The sequence below is a fragment of the Nestor notabilis genome, unplaced genomic scaffold (genome assembly GCF_000696875.1).
Source record: "Nestor notabilis isolate BGI_N333 unplaced genomic scaffold, ASM69687v1 scaffold13606, whole genome shotgun sequence".
In the NCBI taxonomy this organism is placed as follows: domain Eukaryota; kingdom Metazoa; phylum Chordata; class Aves; order Psittaciformes; family Psittacidae; genus Nestor; species Nestor notabilis.
The window spans coordinates 11,570-23,745 of record NW_009932466.1 but is presented as its reverse complement, the minus strand read 5'-3'; the positions used below and the strand labels follow the sequence as shown (position 1 = coordinate 23,745).

Genomic DNA, 12,176 nt, shown 5'->3' with positions numbered 1-12,176 from the left:
CAGGGAGTTGGAACTGGATGAGCTTTAAGTTCCTTTCCAACCCAAACCATTCCAGGGTTCTGTGAACCTCTCAGGTCCCCAGCTCCCATTCCTCCATCAAACACAGGATCTGGAAAGCCCTTGAGAATTTGACAACACAATGACTGCTTGATGAGGGTGAGATCTGGCAGCTCTGCAAACACATCCCCATCCCATGAGACACAGGGGGAAGCCATGTCACCCCGTGAAGTACCAGTAACTTTTCAACTTAGCCCCCCAAATTGCCCTGAGGTTCTGAAGCACTTGATGTGATTAATTCCCATTCCCAAAGGCACCTTCCCAGATGCCACAGACGCTTCCCTCATGCTCCTACTCACAAGGTGTCAGACTCTATTCCAAGTGTGGTAGGAAAAGGGAAAAGCCAGAGCAAATTTAGCTGAGTAGATGAGAACAGGGCCCAGGCTGATTAACTTCACCACGGCCAGGCAGTGATGGAAGTGCTGGGGCAGCACCAGTGCAGCCAGACTGAAGGGAATCATATAGTCAAGATTTCTACCTGCCAACATTAACATACTGGTCTTACTCAGGTGGACGGGCTGCCTAATCTAACCCAGAAAAAGGAAGATGCTTATAAATCATATGTGTTCAATATTAAAAGAATGAACCAAGATTCCATAAATGCCAGAGCTGCAGCCAAAACTTAGCTGAGATACTTGAATAACTATCTATTTAAGTCAGACTTGCGCAGGTGAGCAAGATCTTATTTATCTCACCAGCCTTCTTTATGTGAATCACTTATTGAAAGAGGACCTGGGCTGAGGAGGCACAGTTTGGGTTCTGAAAAGCACTTTGAGGTGTTTCTCTTGTGACTTCTGAAATCAACCTTGATTCTTTCCCAGGTTTCCCCTCCACAGCTGAGCTGAGAATTAGCTCTTCACACTGGTAAGAAAACCCATACAGTGGCCCTTTTTATCTGACATTTTCCTGAACCTTTAGTGTGTACTTCAGTAAGCCAATGCAGGATATGTGCTCTCTGTAGGTGTCTAAGGTAACAGAAAGAGATTATGTTAAGTACTTAGTAAGAAGCATTTTCCATTTGCAACACTCAACTTCATTTAGCTGTAATGCACGAACGAATTGACCCACATGGGTCTTAATCTAACCATTTAATTGTACCCCTGAAGTGTCAATGTGATGAGCATCACAGACTTTGGCACTGTTGACATTTCTTTAAAGCAGATGACAGTTTGAAAGGATGGTGGAGTATCCTTTTATCACTGCATCAGATGAATACGTTACTGAGTGATGGAAACAGCTTTACACAGTGGCAAGTGACAGGAAAGAAAGTGGTGGGGAAAAGGCACAAAAGGCAAGACAAATAAAAATAAACAAAGAAGCATAACACGTACAAGTATTCTTAAAGGCTCTGATGAATTCACACTGTGAATAGCTGGTGCAGCTAACCAACAATCATGAACAAGGAAATAAAAATATCCTTAAAGCTTCCTCAGAAATGTCTTTAAAACAGTGGATCTTAGACATGTACAGTGGTAAAGCTGAAGGGAGACCTTTGGTAAAGCACAAGAAGGATGGCTGTGGCTGAGCATAGGCTCTGACGTTCCAAATGAGGTCCTCTCCCACACCAATTTTTTTAGTAAAGCAGTTTTATTTATTTTGTTGGTCTGAGAGTCTGAGCCCTTTTGGCAATCCAGTGCAGTGATTTCTGAGATGGCAACACCTAGGAATTTTCTGGAAATTTACTTTTTTAATGGTCAGAAACAATGTTTCCCAAAAGCGGTCAGTGGCAGAAGAGGACAGGAATGAGTAACGAAAAGCTCTGGATGGGAATCACCAGGACTGGAGAAAACATGAAACCTGTGATTTTTATGAGGCTTGGGTTGCTATGAGGAATTGCCAAATGAACATTCTTCTGAATATCCGTAAGATTTTCAGCAACACATTGTGACATTGACAATATGTTTTCTCATGCCTCAAAATTATCTGAACAGCTAGCACCTAGTGGGAAACTCAGTTGAGACTGTAAGTCATGGAAAACACAGACACCCATTGAGTCATCTGAAATCACACAGCTGAATTTCCATATTTATCAACCTAGATAACCAAAATATGCTGCCAGCTCAGGAAGATCTTTGTACTGAGAATCCATTGTAGCGTTTCGTATCTCAGGTTCTGTAATTGCTCATTGCTTCCTCATTGTGTACTTTCAGGGTGCAAAAAATAGTGTTTAAATGCAGATAGCACTAATTCAATCGTATGCAGGCACCTGTCTAGCATATATGTATTTAACTTAACACTGGTTATCAACTAGCTGTCAGATAACTTGGCAGAGTGAGAAAATCCATTACCAGTGTAGCATTAGGCTTCCAAAAAGCATTAAAATGGGACTCTAGAAACAGTTCATGTGAAAAATACTGTCTGTATCTGAAAGAGCTTTTGGTCTCTTTGTAGGAAATTGGTTTGAGAAAGTGATAAATCTAAGGACACACTTACTGAAAAAAAAAATCATTTCCTCACACAATTTGTGAATATTTTAGTCCTCCTACCCCTCCAAAAAGCCCCTAATACTCTCTTTGGAGAGAAACAGGAATACAAACAACATTGATCTATCAGACACTTAATGGGAGTGGATCTTTCTCCTCTCTTGCCACAAAAGATGAATCATAGAAGTTTTAGGGAACCTAATTATGTCACTAAGGAAACACTGAGATGATGATACGAATGTTTTCTTCAAGCTAATATGATTTTTGTGAAGCATTCTTTCATCTGAAAAGCACTGCAGAACTCAACTCTGGTCTATTTTTAAAATGACAGATTAAATAGAAAAATTGTGATTAAATATTATTCTAGTTGCTTTGCCACAAAGCGACAAAAGGCCAAATGTCAATTTGAAATTAAACTCATATAGAAGCTGAGCAAACAATAAAGGGATGTATCACTAAGTAAATTATACCAGTTCGAGATATCCTGATTATCTTTTGCTTATTGTTATTAAACCACAAGGCAAATGCAATTCTCAGTCATACTGTGTTTCATTATAATACTTTTGAAGAACCTGAGGCAATAAAAGCATGTAAGTTTATGCTCAGTATGTATGCATGAAGACTTAGTGGCTGCTTAATACAGATGGTATGTTCCACTGCCTGCTGCTGGGGCAGGGAGCTGGACACACAGGCCAACTTTTCTCATGATCCCAGCTCCTCCCTGTTAGTTGCAGACACTGCCTTGACTGCCTCCGTATCCCCTCATCCCCTCTTCAGATTTCCTGACCTTCCAAGGGCCAGGGCTCCCCTTTAATACCTTTCTATCAGATACTGCATTGTCCAGCTTAATCCTTCCTTACTATTTATCCTGGAATCTTTCTTACCAAATTCTCAAAACCCCCTAGCTTTAGGCTTTGTCTCCTTGGGTCTCCTACCCTTATCTGTGCTGAACACCTTCCCAGCACACCTTACTAGCTTACAAAGACCTTTCAGGCTTGAATTAATCCTTTCCTCTGTCTGGGTTTGCACTGCACACTCTTCTCACTATGTACCTTAGGAAGCTTTTCATTTCTGCCTTTATTTGGTATTGAGAGATGCAATGTTTAGACAGGAAGAAGGAGACCTGTAAAGAAGTACCGCTGATATAAATATGTTTTTAAGCATAGGTCAGAGCATTTAATGAAGACAAATCATGAGAGACTGAAAGAGTGGGAATCATCAGTCAAAAAAACTGAAAAAGCTTAAGGAAGTATTTTGTAAATGCTTACATGCCTTTCTGCCTTTCTCCTTAAGCCCTTCCTTCTACATAGAACAGATGGCCCAATCTCAAAAATAAACACAAAATATAAAGAGAATTGGAAGAGCTGGGACGGTAAATCCTCTTCTTTACAAAGGCATAAAGAGCTGGAGGTCGGAGAGAGGGAGGCAAAAGTTGCTCTGGGGGGCAGCACAGCACAAATGAGATGCTTGCTTGATGCCAAAATAATTCCCCTGCCACAGTGTTTGCCAGGGATTGGGAGGCAAATGTGCCTGAAACAGATGTTTACTGGGGACAGAAAATGAAACATTAATGAAAGCATTGGAAATACCTGAACATCACTTGAATAACCTCTTCTGCGGGGGGAGTGCGAGAGTTAAACAGAAACTGCCTGTCTGCTGAATTTCCTCCAACTCAAACTCTGACAGAGGCTGTGATAGCAGTGTGACTTCTATGTGCCTTGCAAACATACAGAAAGCATGCAAGGGTTTGTGTTCCAAATTAAACATAGGGAAAACCAAGTAATTTTTCATTTTTATAATAGCACTACAGGTATCACTATTGCTAATAAAATAATTATAAAACAGGTAAGTCCCACTCTGATGATCACTCTGATGAGCCATTTTTAAAACGGATCAGTCTCATGCATATATAAGGTTATACACCCACTCAATACTAAAAGATGTGGGACAACCTCACTTACTATCTGCTGTCCAGAAAAGTGCAAATGTGATCACTACCTTGAATTCCAACCTGGAAAACTGCAAAAATGTCAAAAAGAAATGGGATTTTATCTAATAACTGAAAGTTTTACTCCTTCCTCCAAGTAATGTGTCTGGTAGTATTAGTGTAATACACTTCATATCCTTTGAAAAATAAACATTTCTGGTTTAGATACAATCTAAATGAGCTTGGAAATTAAAATAATTCTTCTTTGGCTTCAAATTAGATAGATTGCCCATGTCTGAGCATTACTGCTGCTTAATTTAAGATGACATATCAGACTGGCATTTTCATTTTTAATGTAGGAAGCTGCATTTGTGAATAAGACCTTTCATCTCAAGGACAGCAGTTTCAATTTTTTGAAAAATAGTAGAGGTTTATTTAAATGGTGTCTTGCACACTGCTCAGGCTGTGTACTCTGAGAACATGTAAATTCATCCTACTTATGATAAATGGACCCATGAATAATAATACTTCCTTTTTTTCCCTCCCACAGCTCTTCATGGCAGGGTATGTAATGAGGTATTAAAGGTGAAGTATTTCTTGGATGTTTTGACGACAGCGAGGAAGGTGTGCATTTGATTGACATCTTTCAAAATATTTCTGGCCTGATATTTTAATCCCATAGCCTCTAAAGCAGGTATACATCATACAGAAGCATCCTACATTTTACACACTGGTGCAGAAGTTAGAGTAGTACCCGAGAAAACAAAGTACCTTGATCCCAAACCCTTCCCAGGCTGAGGGTATCTCCCAGAGGGTGCTCTGCATTACCAAGCTACAGGCCAAGCTGCGTCGAGGAAAGAGGCAATTTCTATTTCGTCAAATGGTCATTGAATCTGATGGAAAGAGGCAATCCCAGGCCCATCTACTCCTGGACAAGGGTACTTAGCATTAGGAATAAAGCTGTACAAAGGGTGCTAGAGGGACAGCCACATGCCCATAGCCTGGCTGTGCTACAGGCTGTAAGCATGTGGAAGGCTTTGCTCACAAAGCAAATGTGAACTCACATATTTCAGGAGACTCTCAGCAGCAGTGACTGCAGTAACATACCAGCAGTCAGCACCGACAGAAGCAGCAAATGAATCAGTTTTTCCTGTGGTTCCCAAAGACTCCACCTCTGCTTGAAACAGGTGCAGAAGTGATTGACCAACAATTCAAAAGTGCATTCAAAAAACACCATTCCAGGGTAGATACATTAGGAGAGTAGAGTAGAAAGTAATCTTAGACAGGCAGAAACCAACTATTCCTTTATCTTGGTAAGCCCTTTCCTAGCAGTTGGTCGGCAGAGGTAAGCAGGCATTGTAATCAAATCACAGCTGCAACAAAGCCATGCCTGCACACTGAACATTGTCAGTGCTTGCTGGTGAGAACTTCACTATTTGGGAATCTCCTTGTAAAATGCAGTAGCCCAATTATTTAACATGCTGGAAATGCAACAGAATGGGACTGCATGGGACGGAAGTACTGTGATGCTGGGCTGTAAAACAGAAAATGACTGGTCAGAGGATATAATTTTATCCCTTTTACTATGCCATGTGTCAGAGCATACTGAAGGACTTCTTTAGATCTGGAGTGAGCACTTTGAAAATCTGAGAATCAGCAGGCAGCTTTGCTACTGGGAAAAACTGACTGTAATGTTTGAAGTATGTTCTCTCCAAGGCTGGGGAAAGCCTCTTGCAAGGAGGCCATATGCAGGGTTGTTCTTATTTTAGTGATAAGGGGAATCTCCTGTTTTTCTTCTGTGCTCATATTAGGCCACTGCATGTAAAACATCGAAGCTGTGGCTCCACTGCAAAGTATCTGCAAAGTTGCTAGGGATTTTAGCCTCTTTCAGCAGTGTCTGTAAGAGAAGCATATGAAGCTCAGCCGAACCACCATAAAACTTACAATAAAGACTTCTCTTTCTGTAATGTGCAAGGAGTAGTGATGAGATACTAGTCCAAGGGACTCTATATCAAGTTAGGACTGTGCTGAGAAATGAAATTGCTGCTGTCAGTTATTTGCAGTTAAAGCAAAAGTACAGCAGGGGGAAATACCAAACGCTTTTACAGTGCCCCAATGACTGTGATTCAAGAGCATTATTTACGTTTGGCAAAAAAACCCATGGTGTGACTCTAGTGAAGTAAAGCACAGCTACTGCCACCAGACACCTCAGGTTTTCCTGGCTGCTTTTCAGGAAGCCTGAAAGCAAAGCTCAGGGCATGATAGTCTTCATGTCTGTGAGCAACACTGAGCTCCCCTATTAAGCTCTGTACTGCACTGGTGCCCTCTGCATCTCAGCTGTACCAGCATTCAGCCACCATTGGCTGGTCTTCTCCTGCCTCCTTCCTAAGTGGCACTACTTTGTCCCTGACTGGCCGGGTGGAGGGGGTAGGGAAGGAAACCTGTGAGTAAACTCACCTTCAAGTCTTGCCTGACATAGAGAATAGGCTCCTTTGCAGACAGTCCTATGCAAATATTTGCACATGTAAAACTGAAAAAGGCATGGAAACCTCTACTAACTACCCTAAGATAAATACTCTCATAGTCCTGTGCATTGCAAGATTGTACTATTTATTAGAAAGTCTTGTAACCTTCTAAAAGAAGCTAAATAAGCTTTTTCACCATCAAGATATAGAATTCGCCTCTCTTTCAATGAGTGGTTTATTATAACCTCATATATTTAGTTGCCAATAGCTGCAAGCGCTCCAGCAGAAAACAGAAGATGCATGTAAAACAGTAGCCCAAACAATTTTACATTATTTTTAATTTCCACAGACAGGAACTGACTAAATTAGACTGTTAGATTTTGCCTCTAGCAGCTAAACAATCTCATAATGGCTGGAGAACTATTGAAATGTACTTCAGTTACTGAACTGGTATATGAATTCATTTTGCCATACTTTCAAAACCTATATAATTATTAGGATTTCTCTCAAAAAGATTTGGAATACTGCCGATACATTTAGGAGTGTCTATTCTTCTAGTCTTCTTTTGTTTGATTGCTTGGGGTTTTTTTTTTCCTTCTAATATGGATGAAGATTCCTTTTTACCTTCTGAATTGTAAATTTTTATGTCTTTAGATCATGCTAATTTGAATTCTAATAATTTAGATAGAACTCATTTAATGTATGCAGTCATTTTATTTATGAGTTACATTTACAGAGTACAGAAAGAAAGTACACGGCAATTTACTTTTAATTTTTTCAGTATCCTAAAATGTGGAAGAATTATAAGAATCCACAAGGCTTGGTCTGGGGATAAGAATCCCTTCAGGCTTGATATTTCAGATTCGCCTTCTACTAATGCTACATTCAAAATGTAGTTTCATTATCATACTCAATGAGATATTCAGAATTTAACTTTCATGGAGTTGCTAAAACTGCACTTACAGTTAATTAACAGTACAATAATCAACTAGTCCTTAAGTCTGGGTCAGATTGCTCTTATACAAATGTAGTCCTGCAAAATCCATATGTGAACTTTGTGTAGTGACCTGGACTGTCTTCATAGCTACTAGGAGGAGAGAAGGTGATTAATCTGTCCTCAGATGGACTCTGAAGCTAGTACTGCCTTACAGAGGTCCATCTCCCTGGCTAAGCAGGGAGCAGAGCTCCCTGGTTTAGTCCAGGTGCCTCAACTTGAGGTAGCTGAAGCTAGGTCAAAGGACTTACACCTCCATCTGTTTGAACCAATGCAGTCATTTTGCAGGATACAGGGTATTCTCTTTATCTTCCTCATTTCTAGACATGTTAAGCCTTATGAGAATGACACATAGATAGCCAAACCTACAGATAAGAGTGTCCTGGGTTCAGCTATAGCAGTCATTTTTTCTCCTTCTTAGTAGCTGGTGCAGTGCTGTGTTTTTGACTTTCAGTCTGGGAACAACGCTGATAACACCGATGTTTTTAGTTGTTGCTAAGTAATGTTTACTCTGACCAAGGACTTTCTCAGTCTCATGCTTTGCCAGAGAGGAGGGGAAGCCAGGAGGAAGCAGAGGCAGGACACCTGACCCAAACTGGCCAAAGGGGTATTCCATACCACAGCACGTCATGCCCAGTATAGAAACTGGGGGGAGTTACCCGGAAGGCCAGATCGCTGCTCGGGTCGGGCTGGGTATCGGTCGGCGGGTGGTGAGCGGTTGCGTCCTTTTCCCTTGTTATTCCTCTTATCATTATTACTGGTAGCAGTAGTGGTTTGTATTATACCTTAGTTACTGGAGAGCTGTTATCTCAACGCGTGGGAGTTACATTCCTTCGATTCTCCTCCCCATCCCTCCGGGAGCGGGGGGAGGAAGGAAAAGGGGGGGAGTGAGCGAGCGGCTGCGTGGTTCCAAGTTGCCGGCTGGGGTTGAACCACGACAAAGAGCATCAATCACATGACACAAATTTAAGTCAGGAGATTTCAAAGAAAAGGATACAATTCTGATTTATGTCTTTAACATTTTCTTGCACTGTGCCTGCTTTCCCTGTGGAAGGCTGCTTCAAGATATTGCTTTTACAGGTCATATACCTGTAATGATATGACTAAGCACACTAGTGGGGTACCATTCCTAGTGGTAACACAGCCCATCTAAACTCTTCATGGAGAAAGGGTATCCTAAACTGGTGCTATAACTTTTTTCAAGGTTCATGTCATACAGTTAAAGTGTATTTGAAGAGATTTATAAATGACATGCATTCCCAATGTGTGCATGGTATATTATTGCATTGGAATCTTAGTTTACTTATCTTTATTAGATGTAATATCTTGGTAATGTTGCAATCCAAATTTTTGATTCACAAACAGTGATATCTTAGAAGTACCTATCACTTCCTGAGTCTACAAAATAGTGACACCCCAAAGAAGGAGTCAGGACTGAAAAGCTTGTCCTAGTTTTTTTTTGTGGTTTTACCAGGTTATATACAGAAAGTTAATTTAATCATAGTGCTTTCAAAGTATTTCAAATGGTTATTTCAAATATATATTTCAGAGAGACATTTTGAATGTAGAATCCCATGAGGCCTGTAGCAGTAAAACCATTAAGTATCTGTGTACAATATGCGAAAAGATCAAAGGGTAAGATGATAAGAATAAAAATATGGCCGCGTTTGATATTTATGCAGTCTGGCAAATACTACAAATTGAAACTGAGGATTGATCTGAAATGTAATGCTTGAGGAATACCCAGAAGGATTACAGAGCCCTGTGAGTGGTGGTAAGGGACTCTGGAGCGCAGCTAGTTTTCAACAGTTCTCCCAGTCAAGGGTTTGAAAGGGCCAGTAAATTCTGGCAAATCAACCAATGGTTACAGGACTGGTGCCACAGCTACTTAGACCATGGGACTCACTTTAAGAAACCTGGTCTACTGGGGCTGATGGGGTCCACCTGTCAGAGAACGGGAAGAGAATCTGTGGTCATAGACTTGCCAAGCTGGTAAAGAGGGCTTTAAACTAAAGTTGCTGGGAGAGGGGAATCTCAATCCATCCCTCTCCTACCAGTTTGATGCCAGTGCCAGCAGCAGATGCCCAGAGCCTGGAGAAGGATCACAGGTTGGGAGGACAGCACCTTAAGAGCAGCACAAAGGAATTCCAGCCACTCCAGCCAGTAAATTGGCTTCATCCAGGACCCAGCTTAAACACCTTTATTCAAATGCACATAGCATGGGGAATAAACAAGACAAGGTAGAGGCGTGCATGCACCTGCAGGGCTATGATCTTACTGGCATCGCAGAGACACAGAGGGATGGTACCTATGACTGGAGTGTTGGAATGGAAGGATGCAGACTCTTTAGGAAGGACAGGCAGGGAAATGGGTGTTACCCTCTATGTCAATGACCAGCACATGGAGCTCCACCTGAGGAGAGATGAGGAGCCAAGAAAGAGCTTATGGATCAGGATTAAAGCAAGGGGAAGGACAGGTGACGTTATAGTGAGGGTCTGCTACAGGCCACTCATTCAGGTAGACCAAGCAGATGAGGCCTTCTATAGACAGACAGGAGCAGCCTGACATTCACAGACCCTGGTCCTCAGTGGGCACTCCACACCCTGTGTGGAGGGACCACACAGCAGGGCATAATCAACCCAGGAGTTTTCTGGAATGTGGTGATGATCACCAAGTGATAGAGGTGCCGATGAGGAGGGGTGCATAGTTTCCTGATCCTATAATTCTATAATTCCTTCCCATTAGTGAGAATCTACCTCTTAATTAATTAGATACAAAGTTTCATGGTATTTTATGTTCACTGCTAGTTTTCCTTTCATTTCAAGACACTTAGGGCATGTTCTTCATGTCTAAGTAATAAAAAAATTCAGGATTATTTTTGATTTCAACGAACCACCTACTATCCAAGTGCAGACCTATTATTCAGTTTCTCAATTCTGTTCTGTAGCAGAATCATTTTGCCTTATCTTTAAATACAGCTCTATTCAGAGGATATAGACTGGAAAAAATGTGCCTTATTTGTGAAACTGTTATTATCTAATCAATTAAGATCTTAATGTGTAGGCTTTTTAGCTCATTTTGAGAGAGGAAAAAGCATTTAGAATTCATATTGAGGTTTTGGTAACTGTAGCATCAACTGTGAAATTAAAATCAGGGTCTTTTTAATAATTCAGTTGGGTTTTTTTTATGAATGAAAGAAATTATAGTCCTAAAAAAGTCAAAGCATGTAATCAGAACTTGTAAAATATTCCGTTCTGTTTTATGACATCTCAACTCCAATCAAGCAAACAGAGCCAGAAAGAACTGGAGACTTGATTGACTGTTTAAAGGAAAAGCTGTCAGTTTGATTACAGGCAAGTGAACCGACACATTACTAAATGTAAACTGCATTTAATTTTATTATGCAAGCTGCTTTAATAACAAGTCACAAAGAAGTTATGCAAACAGAAATATTGGGTGAGACTGCACGCAGATTTCTGACATCGAGTGGGGGCTGTGGGTCATAGCTGTTTTCAGTTGGAGTTTTCTAAATTTATTAGGAAGCAAAAGGTAATTAAAATGAGAGAACATCTGAGAAAAAAAAACAACACACCCCACACTACATTATTTGAAAGAAAAATGGTAGAGACTTCAAGTAGGTTGGTAACAGTGGATTCTTGCAGTGTTCTGAAGAGATACCCTTACAGTGCTTCTGTTAAAATATTTGCAGCATTTCCCTACTACTTTTTTTCTCTTATTTCCTTTCCCATATCTAGAAATTCAAAAAGACTCATTAAAGATTGTGGATGTTTGATGCTAAGTTTGTGCAGGATTCTTGGAGCCGTACCCAAACAAAAAGCCATGTATTGTTTCTCCTCACCTCGCTGCCCAGGGCAGATAGTTCAAACCAGACTCAGTTGAAAATTTAAGCTTGGTGTTATGCCCCCCCCCCCAAAATGCTGGGGTATCCAGCCAGTCCAATTGTGGGCTTTGCAACAGTGGCAATAGTTTTGCATTGCTACATGTTGAGGAGAGGTCAGACTTGAACTGGGTCCTCCCAGACCCTGTGAGATCCTGGTCTGCTAAGCTGGAGACCCCACCTCTCACTGCCTGTTTCTTCCTCTCAGCCAGCAATGCAGATAGTTGTAGTTGTGGAGCTGCTCCAATACAGCATACCTGAGAGAATTTCAGAATTATAGCACCTGATGCATGCCAGATGAAACCCAGGAAGGAAACAAAGGTCACAGAATCATAGAATTACTCATTGGGTTGGGTTGGAAGAGACCTTAAAGATCACTGAGTTCCAACCCCCCTGCCATGAGCAGGGACAC

General features: G+C 41.0%; 1 protein-coding gene across 1 annotated transcript; it reads right to left on the bottom strand.

The window, feature by feature from the left end:
* Positions 1 to 356: 356 nt before the first annotated feature.
* On the bottom strand, positions 357 to 535 carry LOC104407199 (succinate dehydrogenase cytochrome b560 subunit, mitochondrial-like; the record flags this gene model as incomplete). The annotated part of the gene is given in 1 exon segment (XM_010016410.1): positions 357 to 535. A coding segment is annotated over 1 exon segment (179 nt), but the record flags the coding sequence as incomplete, so codon positions are not given.
* Between the last annotated feature and the right edge of the window lie 11,641 nt (positions 536 to 12,176).